Genomic DNA, 17,310 nt, shown 5'->3' on the forward strand with positions numbered 1-17,310 from the left:
TGAGGGGGAGGGAGGAGTCAGAGAAAGACACAGTAATGGAAAGACTCTCGACAGTTACTCGATGTTAGCAATCCTATAAAGAGGGACAAAAAAAGGTGTATGAGAATTGCTGCTGCAGAGATGTAAATGGAAATGTCAAGTCCACTCGATTCCATCCCCATCAGACACCACGGGTAAAATGCTGAGGAAAGCTCATTCCACTCTTTTGAAACAGAAAAGCTAAGTTTTGTCCACTCTTTGGAACTCAGCTTTGACAACTATAACAGCATCCTACTCATAAGGCTGCAGTCATGTTTAAGCAATACTCTTAATTCTGGCCCAAACCCATCTGGAGACAGGAGAATCTCAATGGTTCTGTGCATCATTAATTGCCCCAGCCAGCCATGTGTTGGCAGGAGTGGCAGAAAGCTGTGGGTAGCAGCTTGTTTCACACAAAACACAGTCCCATCCTGTTGGTAAGTTCAGGAACCAGAACTGCGCTCATCCAGTGAACGCACAAGCATTGATGAATAGACTTTACATGCAACCTCTTTAACTAGATATTTGCTTGCCAGTGTTAAACACCAGGACCAAATTAATTGACCAGACTAATACAGAGGATGGCAATGGGACAGCAACATACATCTGAGAGACTGAACACAATCACAACAGCTGCTGTTAAATCTCACCAAGTTCCCCAAGACACAATGCCTGTGTGTTGGAAGCAGGGCATTTTTTCTGGATGAAAACATGATCGAAACCTTAGTTCCAACATTAACGCAGTTTAAATTGATGTTCACAACACTGAGGGACAAGAACTGCACACTTGGGATGGTTCAGTGTAAGTGATCTGCTGAATTAGGTGGTGTCAGCTCTGATCACCGACCTGACTGCAGATTACCAGTTCATTATTTTTCTTCCTCTCCCATTTACTTCTCTCAGGAAAAGGCCAAAATTGTAGTTTATGTAGATGCCCTGGCTATTGTCCATTCCCTTGCTTCAATAAGTGTGCTTGCTCTCTCCCAGCTCAACCAATTGTGAAAACCAAAGCAGAACCAATGACCCTGTCTATGACCTGTTGTTGCTCTGTGACTCTCTCCCTTCTCCCAACAATCATATTAAAATCTGGGAGTCTTTCTTGAATGGAAAGCCACATTCAGAGCTCCTTTAAGACAGTGGGTTAAAAGTATCCCCGGTTAAATACCTTCTGGAAGAAAGTGTAGTATTGTAAATTGGAACAAATTCAGATGGTTATAAACTAAGAGTTAATTCCCACTTTATTATAACATGTTTAGACAAAACAGCCCCAATGCCATTTCAAACCAATAGCATTAATTTCAGGTTCAGCATCAATTTTTAAACACCCCAAAAATATATGTTCAAATGTGACCAAAAATATCAGGGACAGGATGGGGTGGGAACAGAAAATGCACATCATAACTGAACAGATAGCAAGGTGTCGAGGTTAAAGTGGGAGATGTTAGATGTGCTCTCCAAGACACAGCAGGCAATCTTAAAGTGATGTACGAAAAGCTAACCACAGGCAGTTGAGTCTATTACTATTCAGCCAGGCAGAGCAGCGTTTAAACCACTTGCACTATAAAGCACCAGATCTGTCCCTGCCATTGCCTTGTACCCTCTAAACACCGTCCATTCTCTGAGCTGCACCTGCTCTCACACAAGCCAAATAAATAGACCAAGTGGTCTCCTTTCAGCTCCATACAAACAAAGCGCTCTCCTTAAACACACATCCGATACACACGACAGATTGGTTACTGTTGCTGCTTCTGAATTACTTTTGAAAAGTGCCGTAAATGTTCACCTCCCCTCACCAGGCTTGCAGCACCACAGAACAGAGGGGTTGAAGGCTCTTGCCATTTGAATCAACAAATGGCAGGCATTTCCAAGGCAGTGGCCAGTACCGTGCAGCTCAAAAGCAAAAGCGGGTTTGCCCACAGCTCTGCAGAGCAGAGGCAGAGCTAAAATTAGCTCGGTTTTACCACAACCACTTCAGCAATGAGTCAAATTGCAATTGAACATAATGCCACAAATAAGGTAAAATCTGCCACGGCAAGAACAGATAAGAGGTTTGAGCAGCTTGTGGTTTTAAGGGGTTCGTCGGCAACACTCAATATCAATTGTGCAATAGCAATTAATTTTCATCACTGCATTCTACAACATGGCTTAGAGACAGACTGAGATAAAGTAAGCAGAGTATTTTAAATTGGGCTCTTTAGCTCAGTGTTCCCCTTTTTAACTGAACCAGATTAGATGGTGGATGCAGCCTCCCAATTACGGTTTGAATCAGGAACTTTTCCACTGAGTCCACCAGAAACCCTGCCCTAATCCACCCAACTCCAATAGTATTGGGGCATATCACACACACCCTGGATTCTCCATTCACAGAGGGGTTCAATTATTGCCAATTTTATTCACACTCTACAATCCATTATCCAAACAGTGGCTTCAACAAGGGAGCATTTCTACATTCGATCAAAAGTAAAAACCAAGTGAATAGACATACCCCTCTGTGAAACCTGCAAATGATATAATACTGTTCATTTCTGAAACACAAACCATGCACCCGATGACATTTTAGAGAGAGCTGCAGCTTGTGATTACTTTACACTTCTCGACACTTGCATTTCCAAACACTGGATTTATTCAATAAAGTGTTAGACATGATCTGTACTGTACACAGGCAAAAAGCTCCCATTCCCAGAATGTTAAACAAAATGCATTAATTATTCTCTCAGAACAGGCAGCACAAAGCTTGCTACAAAAATAAAAGAGACTAGCATGCGAGGAAGTCACAGACAAACATTTCAATCGTTTTCTTAAGCTATTAGCAAATATTAAAAACCTGCCGTGAATTTGCTGTGTTGTAAACAATATTTTATTGGCAACAAATGCAGTGGGAAGGCAGGCAAGTGATGCAGGCTGAGTACACGCTCACCCTTCACAGTACGATTCATTGCTTGTCTCACTGCGCGACGTTTACAAGAGGCACAGACATGTGTTTATTTTCTTCCTGTAGTGCACGAGCCTGGTTACAATATTATGGAAGCTGATAAGCTAAAGGAGGAAGAGAAGCAGGCCAGGTACTAATAACCTGAAAGGGGAAACACTCACAAACTGGAACTGAATCAAAGGGTAAAGGGGAGGGAAAGGAAACGTAGGGCATCGTTCATTCTCACAAGGCATTTCTGGTAACCAGACAATTTTTAGGAGTCCAGTGTAACAGCTTGGCAAGCAAGCCAAAGGAGCTATAGTGGTTTGACAAAGAAACAGAGAATGGAACAGGAACACAAACCTAGTTGCATTACTGAGTCATAAAACTGAGGCATATTTAAAGATTCTTGAATAAAAACCTTTGCATCAATACTGCGGTATCACAGTTATTCCCACAACCCTGGACTGATTCAGTTCACTGAAGACCTCAGCAAGGAAGATGTGGAAAGGAAGGCAAATGAAAGTGTTAGCTCCAAACATACTGAAGCCACAATGTGGTAGCCCCTATGAAAACACAAATACTAAAAACCACCTTTGAAAAGTAACCAGGACAGCAATATCTATCCATCTCAACCTGCCCTGCTCATTACAACGGGCACTTTTGATTTTAGGCACTAGATGCATACTTTGGTTCAATGGTGAACTGACCTCAGGACGTATGTCTGCTTCTTCCCTTTCTCACTCTCTCTCTCTCTCCCCCAACCCTATTTCATCAGGCAATTTCCTCATTGTTAAGATGCAGTGAGCTTCAGGAAGGTGTAGAATTCCAAGGTTTTGTTTCACTAACCAGTACCTATGGTGTACTGCAAAAACAATGCAAAATGAACACTGCTAATCAGACAGTTACAGTAACACATACTTGCCAATCGTTAGTCTTGGAAAGTGCATCTCCTAACCAGTGAGTCGGAGGAGAGAAAAAGCTCTTGTGGGGCTTTGTTGTATACACAAAGTGACTGCATAAAATCCAGTTACTAGTTTTCCAACTAGGGAAAAACTCCAATGATCTATTCCTGGCAGCTACTCTATGCCCACCTGCTAATATTGCAGTGGTGATATACGGAGTTCAGCAACAGAGCAGCAAAAGGTAGAAACTCCCACCTGCCCACAGCTCGGAGCATAGCAATGGTGCTCCATAATCATGTAAGTTTCAGTCTTTCAAAGCAATTTAGGTACAGTTATTCCACAGGTATCATTGGTGTGGCCACTTTCACAGCAGCAAAGGGTTGGGCCCAATAACTCAAAGTGAGTGCATTCCCCATAATAATCAACTCAGTGGGGCAATAGCTGTCAGCAGTGAATAACTTTAGTGTTGCACTGCTGGCGACAATCGTTTCCCCTGGGTTATTAAGTAAAGCAGTTACGGCACAGGTATTCTAATATATAAGGCGTGAATGGTTTCAGATGAATACTACACAATAAAAGGGAAGCCCATTTCAACAGATTACCTTGGAGTCTTTTGGTAAAGAGTCATTTGAAGAAGGGGCATGTCCTTACTCCCAGTATGCAATCCAAAAGAAAAATGCTTCAACAAGCAAAAGAGAGGAAGGGGTGGATGTGGAGCACAGACAAGGAGAGGGCAGAGAAGGGGACACAGATAAGGTGGAGGAGAGAGAAGGGGGACACAGTCAAGGGAGAGGGAGAGAGAAGGGGACACATAAGGTGGAGGAGAGAGAAGGGGACACAGACAAGGGAGAGGGAGAGAGAAGGGGACACAGACAAGGGAGGGAGAGGGAGAGGGAGAGAGAAGGGAACATAGATAAGGTGGAGGAGAGAGAGAAGGGGGACACAGACAAGGGAGAAGGAGAGAGAAGGGGGGGAAGACAAGGGAGAGGGAAGCAAGGGAGTGAGAGTGAGAGGGAGGGGGAAGGAGGGAATAGGGGCAAGTGAGATAGTCATGGGGTGGAAGGGAGCTGCTACAGGTGCAAGGGTGGCTGGTGTGGGGAGAAGTGAAGAGAAGACAGAAGGGGGAAAAATGTAGGGAGAGAAAGGGCTGGTAAATGAAGGGGAGAAGGAAAGGAAATAAAGGAGATAAGAGTATTGCCACCAGGCATGAGAGAAAGGCACAGTTTGGTCTAGGAGGGAAAGGCGCTGGTAGGGAGGAAGAGGTGATGAGTGAGAGAAAGAAAAAAGTCATGAACTGGCGATGGGGATTGGGGGGGGGCAATATGGATGGGCAAGCGAGAGAGAAATAAAACACAGGCAGAAGTGTGAAAAAGAATGGGTGCAAAAACAAACTCAAGTATACATGCGTCCAGTCAGGTGTGTATGAGGGGTGAAATGATTCTCCAATCTGTAAAACACACTCCAACTACAGCTCCTCTCAGATCCCTTTAGCCATCTGCATTTGATGACTTAAGCTGGACACTGGCAGAGGTCTGACAGACCAAAGGCAGCTGTCCAATATTAAGCATTTTTACAGAAAAGTAGATTGAGAAACGGTTTTCAGAAACTGGTTCCAGAAGAAAAAGGCACTAATATCCCCATTTGAATATGTTCTGCCCATTAGCCAGATGTCTGAATCATTCTCAATGTTCTGAAGGTCATTCACTAAAACTGAACCTACTACCTCCATATGTAGATACGAGAAGGTTGTGCCTTGCTCAATCACAAGCCAGTCATTTTGCAGATTACCTGCCCCCACAGCCCAGCCCAGCTCTTCAGGCCTGAATTACCTATTTATCCTTTGCCTCACTCAGGCTACAACTAGCAATCTTTGTGGATTGCCAAGCATCGACAATTCTGTTCCTGTTTTCCCAGAGTGTTTCCTCTTTCAAAGCTCAATTTTTACAGGTGTTACAAAACTGTAAAAGTGACTTATTCATGATTGTTTTCTACAGCTATCTATCTGATTGTATCCAAAGAAAACTGACTCCTCTCCATACTGGAAATGGTACCACAGACTAACATGTATAGGCTGCAACTTGAACCATTTCAAATCATTCTTTTGAGTCTGATGCCTCAGTTATTCACTCAGCTCCTTTACATTAAGTAAGCACTCAAGATAATGGCTGAGGCTAGATGCATCTAGTCCCAGAAGCATCCCTAAATACCACAATTAATACATCGGCAAGAGATCACCGCCTTTACATGCCTGTCATAGGCAGCAGGAATATCCATCAGATGTGAGGGCTGCAGCCAAGTATTTGCTCAGTTATCCCAGTTGGCTTCAAATGTTTACTGAAGCATTAATTATTGCAGCACTGAGATCAAGGCTGTCTCTCTCCCGTCCTTTTCTCCATTTATTATTAGTAATCATGTAGCTTTAATGGTACGTGGGAAGAGCTCAGACAGAAACATTAAAATCCAGCAGGTAAGCAGATACTCAAAAATCCAATCGCGGTTCCATGGCAAAGTGATGGTTTCCCCATTAGTCTGGAAGCGATGCACCAGATGTGATGCTGATACCGTGTGCGATGAACAGGCAGATGGAGGTGACCACTCGTACCCGGATCTCTGGGTCACTCATTCTCTTCGGGGTTCTGGGGATCGAAGATCTGGACGTGAGTGAAAGGGAAAAGTCCTTGCCGTCCATTCACCTCACCCTCCCATTGGCCGCTGATATTCATCCTGGTCACTTTCACAAGGTCACCAACCTGCGGGAGAAAGACAATCAGAGTTCAAGTCACTGTACAGAGTCAGAGTAAGGTGCCAGACAGACAAGTGAATCTCTTCATTGCTGAGAGACATGGCCACATGAAGGAGACCCTCTTCTGAATCATATCTGCTGTTAAAAGCTCTTTCTCAAAACAAAAAGGATTCTCAATCAATCCATTCAGAGATGTAATGAAGGTCCACGCACAATTTAAAGTTACTCAATTCAAACCTGCCACCTGACAATTTAAACCTGGAATTGGCAGCATGTTGTGACCTGGTTGATCTATTTACATCGGTCAATTGAAATGATTGTGTGTTCCTGGGGTGTTGGTGCAAAAGGATAACTCTGAACCTTCAGGAGTAAGTTGCTACCAAAAAAACAAGCCAATACATTTTTGTTGTATCAACTAACTCCGTATTTAACCTATACCCACACCCATGACATGCTGACTTGTGTTAAAAAGAATATTGATGTTCTGTCCACAGAAATGACCCGAGTTTCTAGGTGCCTCCCATTTCAACACGACCGTATTCTCTGGACCATTATCTGCCTCAGGCTTGCTGCAGTGCTCCAGCAAAGCTTAGCTCAAGCTGGAAGAACAGCATCCCATTTTGTGCTTAGGAAGCCTGCAACTTCTGGACTCAATGTTGAGTTCAACAATTTTACGGTCTGAGCACCTTCTCCCATGTCCTTGCCCCAACCACCAGACCTTGGGCTGCTACCATTAACAGTCGAGAGTGTGGTGCTGGATAAGCACAGCAGGTCAGGCAGCATCCGAAGAGCAGGAAAATCGATGTTTCAGGCAAAAGCCCTTCATCAGGATTTCTTGATAAAGGAGATTTTGCCCGAAATGTCAATTTTCCTGCTCTTCAAATGCTGCCTGACTTGCTGTGCTTTTCCAGCACCACACACTAGACACTGATCACCAACACCTTCTGTCCTCACTTTGGCCTCACTGTTAACAGTCCCTATGAGCAGCCATTCAATACTCAGGGCTAAGTTTTACCCACTCCTTCGCCATCTCGACCTCTCGCTTACTCCTTCCCTCACACCACCCCATCCCTACTCTAGCAAACATACCAACCTTTTCCAAGCTAACAGTTCTGAAGGAGGTTCACTAGATCCAAAATATTAATTCTGCTTTCTTTCCACTGATGCCACCAGACCTGCGGAGTTTTTCCAGCAATGTTTGATTTTGTTAGTATTAAAGGCATGCTGCTTTGGCAGATACAGCACTTCCCGCAATCATGAATGCTGAGCTTCTTTTGTCAGTGCAACAGACCAACTCACTAGCTGCCTATTTTTAAAATATGAAAATACACTCAAATTATTCCACTATGGTTTGTACTTCCAGGTTCCATCCCTTCCCCAGTATCATCATCTGCTTTAAGTTTAGAGTGGGGGACCACAAGGAAGAGGGCTACAGAAAGCCAGGAGAAACCTCAGCATCATGGTGGATGAGTGTCTCTTGCAGCACGAGCACCAGACCAGCTCTGCAGTGTGTTCCCCATCCAAACCTTGCAGATCCTTTTATACCATCACCACATCCAGATGATCAAATTCGAGGCACTAATTCTGAGGAACCACAAACACAAGAGGAAACCAGACACACAAAGATTACAAAGAAAACAAAAACAAAACTCCTCAGAAAAGTGGCAAGGGTGCACTGTGCCTCAGCTGGACGTTAATTCTTGGGGTGCTGGTGATTGGTTTCAGGAGGCCAGGTACTCCACAGCAAGTAACTCAGCTCCTGCCTCCCCAAAGCCTTTCCGCCATCTCCAAGGTACAAGTCAGGATTACTCCCCACTTGTCCGGACGAGTGCAGCTCCAACAACACAAACCCTTACTGTTCAGGACAAACACTTGACTGCCACTCCATCTATGACTGTCAACTTTCACTCCCATACAGTGGCAGTAGCATATGCCATCTACAAGGTTCACTGCAGCAACTTACCAAGGCCTTCTAACAGCACCTTCCAAACCTGGTGACTGTAACCATTTAGAGGGGCATAGGCAGCAGATATTTCAGATCAGCACCACCAGGAGATCCCTCTTCAAGTCACACTCACGGAACTACATTACTACTCCTTCACGATCACTGGTTCAAAATCCCCAAACATGTGGTAAAGGAAGCAGCTCAGCACCATCTTCTTCAGGGCAATTAGGCAGAGACAAAAGATGGCTGCCCAGCCAGTGTCACCCACATTGGCAAACAGGAAAAAGTTGTTGTTCTAAGCCCATTTAAAGGATCACATTTCAGAAAGCGGCTAGTGTCAAGGTGCTGTATATTCTCAGATTCTAGTGAGTTGCCAGGGTTCTTGCTGCTTTAATTGGCTTCCTTAGCTTAGAAAGGAATGTACAGCCTCATAACTAAAGTTGAGTCACAGAATCTGCAATCAGCATTCAATGTGGACTCTGCTTGGTCCAATAAAGCAACAATTTACAAACAATTCTTCAGTTACTGGCATCACTAGTGAGAGGAAATAGACTGTTGGTCTCAGCAGAAACAAGCACCTGATGCGACAGAAACTGAAGAGCAGTTTGGCACAGGTGACGGGGCTGGTGAAGCTGGTGCAACAGCAGATGGCAGTCGAATCATTGTTAGGAGAGTTTTGTTCATTCATGCCAATGTGGTATGTACAAGTCATCAACACCCACTGAAGTGATTCATTCAGGGCCCAACCTCAGTCATTTTGTGACGTGATCTATTAAGTGGCTTTTCTTCAGATTATCAGGGCTTTGTCAGAGGGAGTGACAAGATCACCAGAGGCAATGTTAACACCAAAATAAAAATGATGCAAAACAAAGTCAGTTTATTAGCAAACTGACATCTCAACATACACTGCTCACCAATGGGGCCTCTACGCAAAAGTCTTCAGCTCTGGAACTGACCGGTGACTCAGTGCTGTCAAAGTATGACCTATTCTTGGCAACAGTGCACTATGAAGTGTGTTAAGTCAGGAAAGGAACTGGTAAATTGATAGCACTCTGCATATGAAGAGCAAACTTTTTAAGAAATTGAGGAAGCAAGCCTGCACCTATGAAAACCTCACAGTAACTTGACATCCTTCCTCATTCAAGTCAACCAAGTTTAAAAATGAGGGGTTGTAAGTTAGGTCTTTAACATGTGAATTAATGATACAGCCTGACAGTTTGGGAAGGGTGCAATCTGGTGCCAAGTGAGCTGGCTTGCATACAGCCTTGAGGGACCGCACACTTTTGTGACACAAAGCTAACCAGAGAGAATGAGCTCTACACCTTACTACAGGAAGTCTAACTGTGGAAATGCCAAGCATATAAATACTGCTGGGAGGTGTAAAAAAGCCCAGAGCACGGAACAATTTTGCAGCCCAATGAAACAAGCATCAGATCCTCACCATTTATCACAATTTGAAAAATGGAGGTGGTGTGTGTGTGTTTTCAGTACCTAGTAGACACCACACCTGCCACTGTTTTTTCTATTCATTAAGAGGGCGTGGGCAACATTGGTTGGACCAGCATTAATTGGTCATCACAAGCTACCCTGACGAAGGTGGTAGTGAACTACTTCAGTCCATTTGGTATAAGTAGTCAGTGGAGTGAAGGGAGGGAGTTCCAACATTTTTATTCAACGACATTGAAGAACGGAAGTATAAACATGCTATTAAGCATTGGTGAAGGAGGGAATGGGTGTTTATGGATATGCAGAGGAACCTTGATTATCCGAATACCAATTATCTGAAAATCTGATTATCCGAAGGAGATCTCTAGGTCCGGATGGAAACATTACATCAAAAACGTGCTTCCAACACTGATCGCGTCTTTTGTTTACTGTGATTAAACAGGCACCGTCTCCAAATGACTGACTTCCCACCCTCCCTCTCTCCCTACACTTTCCCTGGAGTTCTACACAGGGGTGTACCTAAACCGGCCTTCACCACGTAATCTCTCCAACATTGTCCTGTACAAGGGAAAGGTAGAACCTGTCAAAAAGTAGCAGGAAAAAGTTGTGTGTGGGGCTGTGACTGCGGCAGTGTGCGTGTGTGGCTGTGTGCGTGCACTATTTGAAGACTTACCCCACAAAAGGCAGCCGCAGCAGCCTTGTTGATGTCCAATCTGGCTGCCCCAGAGAGGGGCCTGGGGTAAACAGAGTCAGGGTCGGGGCGGGGACTCGCGCGCTGTGCTGCTGCTGCGAGTCTCCTGAACAGGAAGCAGACTTTAAAAACACAGAGCCCCAGAGGAAAGCCATTCAATCCATTAACCGAATAATCGATTATCCGAACAAAATAGTGCCTGCCCATCTCATTTGGATAATTGAGCTTCGCCTGCATTGCCTTTCAAGCTGCTATGTCCTGGATGTCAAGCTTCTCAACAATTTTTGGAGCTGCGCTCATTCAGGCAAGTGGGAAGTATACCATCATATTGCTGACTAGTGTCTTGTTGACAGGCTTTGGGAGCTACTCGCTGCAGGATTCCAAGACTGACCTGTTCTTGCAGCCACTGTATTTATATGACAAGTCCAATTTGGTTTCTGGTCAATGGTAACCTCCAGGATTTTGACGGTGGGGAATTCTGCGATGGTAACACCACTGAATTTCATGGAGCGATGGTCATTGCCTGGCACTTTCAGCACAAATATTACTTGCCATTTGCCAGCCAAAGTCTGGATACTGTCCAGTTCTTTTGAACTAGCATTTGAACATAGACTGCTTCTGTATCTGAAGAGTTGCGAATGGTGCTGAACATTGTGCAATCATTGGTGAACATCCCCACTTCTGATCTTATAATGGAGGGAAGCTCATTGATGAAGCAGCTGAAGATGGTTGGGACGAGGACATTACCCTTACAATGATGCCCAGGAGTAAAGATGGTTGACCACCAATACAACTGTGCTGGATATGACCCCAACCAGTAGAAACTCTCGCCTCGCAGTCTCATTTATAGAGTCCTGTTATCATTTTATAACAGGCAATTCAGAGATATTCATGAGGATGATCCCTGGTATGGAGGAGCTGTCTTATCAGCTAAACAGATTGTGACTCTACTCACTGGAATTTGGAAGAATAAGGTGATTTCATTGAAACATAGGATTTGACAGGGTAAATGCTGAGGGGATGTTTCCCATCATAGCAGGGTCTAGGATCAGGCGACACAGTCACGGGAGTGCCAAGTTATAACTGAAGAAGAATTTCTTCTCTGGGATCAGTGTCTTCAGAACACCTTGTCACAAGGAGCTGTATGACAGAGTCTTTGCATGTATTTAAGGCTGAGCTCGATAAATTATTGATCAGTAGAGGAATCATCTTTATGTGGAAAGGACAGGAAGGTGGATGTGAAGAGTGTTGAATCAGCCATGATCCTACTGAATGGCAGCGCTTGGAGAGATATATAGCCTACTCCTGTTTTTGTGGGCCGTGATCTTCCAGTGACTCCAGTTTTACTAGGACTCCTCGATGCTGCATTCAGTCAAATACAACCTTGATGTCAATGAATGTCACTCTCACCTCACCTCTGGAATTCAGTTCTTTTTGTCTATGTTTTGTTCAAGGCTGCAGTGAGGTTAGGAGCCAAGTGGTCCTGACAGAACTCAAATGGTATGTCACTGAGCAGGTTATTGCGGAGTAGGTGTTGCTTGACAGCACTGCTGATGATGCCTTCCATCGCTTTACTAATGAACAAGGGTACATTGACAGGTCAGTAATTGGACTGGTCCTGCTTTTTATGTACAGGACAAGCCTAGGCAATTTTCTACATTGTTGAGTAAATGCCAGTGTTGAGGCTGTACTGGAAGAGTTTGGCTAGGGAGTTCTGGAGCACAAGTCTTCAGTACTATTGCCAGAATATTGTCAGGGCCCATAGCCTTTGCAATAACCAGTGCCTCCAGCCATGTCTTAATATCACATGGACTCAAATTAACAGAAGAGTGCATCTGGGATGCCAGGGACCACTGGAGGAAGCTAAGATGAATTATCCATTATTCTGGCTGAAGACTGTTGTGAATGCTTCAGCCTTAACTTTTGCACTGGTGTGTTGGGCTCTTCCATCATTGAGGATGGGGATATTTGGGGAGCCAGCTCGCCCAGTGTTGTGTAATTGTCCACCACCATTCATGATTGGATGTGGTAGGACTGCAGAGCTTAGATTTGATCCATTAGTTGGGGAATCGTTTAGCTCTGTCCATCACTTGTTACTGACGTTGTTTGACATACAGGCAGTCCTGTTTGTTAGCTTCACCAGGTTGAAACTGCACGTTATAGTCCAATAGGTTAATCTGAAAGTACAAGCTTTCGGAGCGCTGCTCCTTCGTCAGGTAACTAGTGGGGTAGGATACATAGGGCACAATTTACAGAGGAATCGCGATTCTCCAAATATCAATTATCTGAAGATGATTTCAAGGTCCCACAAAAATGTTACATCAAAGAGGTAACTGTCTTTGATTTACCTGTACTGAAGAACACGTGAAAATGCTGGCAAAGACAAAGAAACACAAGCACCTCAAGCATCAGTGACTGGATATTTTTGAAGGGTTGTTACACAGCCCTGAGCAAAAGGGTTTTACAATATTCCTGTCACTTTATGGGCCATTCTTGAAAAGACTGGTGGAGAACGTAAACTCATGCGCAAGGTGGAGCTTCTGTCTTTCTATAATGAGACTGAGTTCCCGGAAACTGACAAATGCTCTTGCAATCATAGAAACTGTTCAGACCTTGTTTAACGCAGTCTTCACCACTCCTAGCCAAATGTTAACTACTGCTGCATTTTTAATAAGTTTTCTTGTGTTATCATTGCTTTATTTTGTTCATGTGAAATCTGTGTCCTCTTGCGCTCAATACATTAAAATTATAGATTGAACAAATTCTCCGGTAGAGCACAGAGTTAGATCAGCATGGCATCCCTTGTTTAAGGTAAAATCCGTTAACCAAATAATCAATGATCGAAACGACATAATGCCCGTCCATCATGTTCAAATAACCGAGGTTCCACTGTATAAGTAAAAGATCAAAGAATCATGCAACTGATGTGATATATTGAAAAAAACCTTAGATTGCTGTTGTCTTTAATCACTTAGAGTTGGGATGCAGATTTTGAAGGATTAATATGTAAATCACAGAATTTCATTCAAGGCACAGCCCCTGAAAGCTGGGCAATACATTGCTAAGTTCAACACCAAAATCCAGGGAAGAACTTGGTTCTGAAAATTTATAACAGTGGGTGAAAGCATTTGATTAACTGATGATTTCTTCAACCGAATGCAATGTCATCACACCTCCCAAAACAACCCTTACTCGCTGCATCATGACAAAGCTCCAACTCCAGCCCACTGTTCCTCTCCAAAGTTTCTTCTCAATTGTGTAATGAAATGGAAATTGTGACAAATTTGTTCCAGCTGTCTGAGGCTGAAACAGGCAGGGAGGATAAAGGGGAATGTAGCATATTTGGATTATCAATAAGCAGTCAATAATGTGCCAAGGTAAGTGCACATGGTGCTAAAAGTAAAATATTAACACGGATAAAGGATTGGTTAACAGGAAAAATAATAGGTATAAATGGATTGCTTCCAGTTTACTGAAACTGAAATAAATGGAGTGCTACAGCATTGTGACCTCAACTAAGGCTGGCTGTATTTGTCGTCAAATTTGATGACACACAACAGAGAAAGAAGCAAATTGTGAGGAGGAGACAAAGAATATGAAAATGGATACTGGATAGACTAAATTAACAGGGAAAAGCTTTGATGCAATGTGAATAAACAGGAGGTTGTCGACTTTGGAACTAAGAATGGAAACACAATTAGTTAAGTGAAGATGATTACAGAATTCTCAAATGACAGGGATCTGCTTGTCCTGGTACACAAATCCCAAAATTACCATGTAAGCACGCAAAATAATTAGAAAGGCAAGTAGGGTGCTCGGTTTTATTGGGAAAAGAATATCCAAATAGGAGGATTTGCTGCAGGCACTGTAATTGAGATGTAGTCTTGGTAATGTACAGTCTTGGTTTCCTTAAAATTACAGAGGGCTATATTTGCACTAATTGCAGTCCTGAGAAAGATCATTAAGTTGATTCCTGGGTTGAAGGGGTTGTCTACCTTATGAGAATAGATTGTGCAGATTGGTGCTATACGCATGGTAATTTGGAAGAATGAAGTGTGGTCACTTTGGAAAACATTTGCAAAGGGAGGTGGGTTTGACAGAGTAAATCAATAGGCATGGGGCTATCTAGAACTCAAGGGCAAAGTAACAAAATAAGGGGATGAGTTAAGAGGAATACCTGTACAGGATCTTAATCTTTGAAATTCACTACCCCAGAGAGCTGTGACATGTCTTCAATTTCCACACTAAGTAATCTAATCTAAAAAAAAGATATTCACAGCAAATTCAGACAGCTTTGAGAAGGTAATTCAGCGAGAGAGGACAGGCAGAAACTGAAGCTGAGGCTGAGGTCAAAATCTTGCCAACATTGACCTGACTGAATGATGATGCAGGCTTAGATAATCAAATAGCCTATTCCCGCTAATATCTATGATTTTATGTCCTTCAAGACTGTGAACATGTCCATTTTTCTCAGAACTCCATGTTTGAACCTTCTGATTAGTATCTGCACCCAGTCACAGTACCAAAACAGCTCTCAAACTCATAAATGACATCCTATGAGACTGTGACAAAAGTAATCTATTCCCCTGCTGTACTTGGAACTACCTGCAGCCTTTCATATGGTGGCCACCTCCTCCCACGCTTCCCATAGCAAGGGTTGCTCTTACATAGTTCCATTCTTCCCTAATATTAACCAGATTCTCACCTGCACTGTTTCTGCTCCCACACTGTAGTCCCAAGGATCCATCCTTGGTCCTTCTTCTCATCTACATACTAATGGCAGGATCATTTGAGAGTCATTTCTAAAGTGGACTTTCCTATCCAGTCTGAAAAACAGAAGCTTCAGAGGTTGTAATGATCTACCTTGTCTTTGGGTAGTGAGTGGGGTGCCTGACACTGACTCAGCCATCGTGCCGTCAATCAGCAGTCAGGTGTAATGCTATACAGGACTACGATCCACAGTGTCCAGCTGCCATTCCTTGTGCAGCAGCCCATGTATTTATGAATCAGAGTCCAGTTTTACAGAGGAAGCTCAAACACTCATTCAGGGTGCAACTGCATGTCATCTATAAATAACTGATGCCGCTACCAGATGCAAATTCCATCCTCTCCTCATCCACTTCCTTTATAAGGAGCTTTGAATTAAATCCTGAAATTCACAGACACAATAGCAGTTTCCTCACAGAGGCATTTGTTTTCCCATTGTTGTTTACTTCAATTTGACATAGTACCTCAAAGGGTTGAAGTTGCAGCTTAGACTGTAGTACACCTGCCCAGCTAGTATGTGAGCTATACTGCAGTCAGCCAGGTGGTAGGTGTGTTGCCATACACGGGAGGCTCGTGTCCCAGAGATTGCTAAGTGCGTGGAGAATATGGTTGGCTGTATTTATTAATTTCCATTGGTAACACAGGAATTACATTTCTGTATGGTACCAGAGTTGGAAAACCTCAGTTTTCTTGTTTAAAATGACGTGGGGTAAAGGAGATTAGCCACAGCAAACATGAATTAAAACTTCACCAAAGCAAACTTGAAAATTAGCACTTAAGAATCCTGGCAGTCCATAAAAATTATCTGTGACCTGAAAATCCATCTAATTTGTGTATCACCCCAGTCAAAAATATATAGTGCAATATGTATAGCTGTGGACTTCCTTTTCCTGCACTTACTGGCCTACAAACAGACTCAATGCTGCACCTGAACAAGAGTACAAAATAGAAGTCTGTGAAGGGTCAATCAAGGCATACGGTAATCTGCTGTGTCTGATCAATCATTGAAGACCAAGTAGCTTCCAATGCTGATACATGTTGCAACTCCTTCGCATAAAGGTTCTAAAAGCCCTACAGAGTCTCCAGTAGGATTATATTAAAAATTCTGAACATAACATACCACTTTCACAACCACCAGACAATCAAGGCATATAATGGCTCCAGAAAACCCATTAAGGAGTTTAATTTAGTTTGCTCGATAAACTTCTCCTGAACACGACAATTGCAATTCAGGTGACAGAATGGTGACACTTTGCTGGCGTGCTGCTTGGCCATCAGTTCACTTTAGGTCTTTCCATAACAAATAACAGTAACTGTGAGCATGGTTCTGTACATGACAGTGTGCAGTCCATGTTTCTGCACAAAGAAATAGCTGTACATCAGATGTCAATACAGGGTAGACCTGACTGCCCAAATCAAACCCGGAAGTAAATCCTGATATAGATTGGAGGTCCGCATTAGATATCCGAGTCGTCATGGTCACAATCAGAAATTGACCACAATTCAGCACAATTACAAACGGAATATACAAAACACATAACAGCATTCAAGACTAACTGGGCTCAATACCTCAATTCACAAACTCTGCATTGCATTTTGATCACCCCCTTTACTTTCACTCCAGGAGTGCCTTGTTTGCATGAATTTGTTATCTATATCACTTCTCTACTGCCATTAGCATTCCCTTGCCTTTTATGTGGGGAAATCTCCCACTTGTTCCTTCTGTTCCCCTTTCCTACCGTACATGAAAAAAGCATCACTTCACCAGCCTGCTTCTTTTTCAAGTCGTATTACAATCTAGCATTTAAACTGTTTCTTTCCAAATGCTACCAGAGTTTCTCCAGTATTCCCAATGCTACCAGAGTCTCTCCAATAGTCCCCATG

At 43.3% G+C, this 17,310-nt stretch overlaps 1 protein-coding gene across 1 annotated transcript in view; it reads right to left on the minus strand.

Annotated features, from left to right (window-relative positions):
• Nucleotides 1-1,238: 1,238 nt before the first annotated feature.
• Nucleotides 1,239-17,310, minus strand: part of crkl (CRK like proto-oncogene, adaptor protein) — a 67,304-nt gene continuing 51,232 nt past the window's right edge. The window contains exon 2 of the mRNA XM_043716149.2: nt 1,239-6,584. Within this exon, the coding sequence (XP_043572084.1) occupies nt 6,450-6,584 (135 nt within the window). The 3' untranslated portion in view covers nt 1,239-6,449. The remainder of the gene's footprint in view (nt 6,585-17,310) is intronic.

Source organism: Chiloscyllium plagiosum, unplaced genomic scaffold, assembly GCF_037043375.1.
Source record: "Chiloscyllium plagiosum isolate Xiang-an unplaced genomic scaffold, Cpla_swu_hap1 HiC_scaffold_24, whole genome shotgun sequence".
Classification (NCBI taxonomy): Eukaryota; Metazoa; Chordata; class Chondrichthyes; order Orectolobiformes; family Hemiscylliidae; genus Chiloscyllium; species Chiloscyllium plagiosum.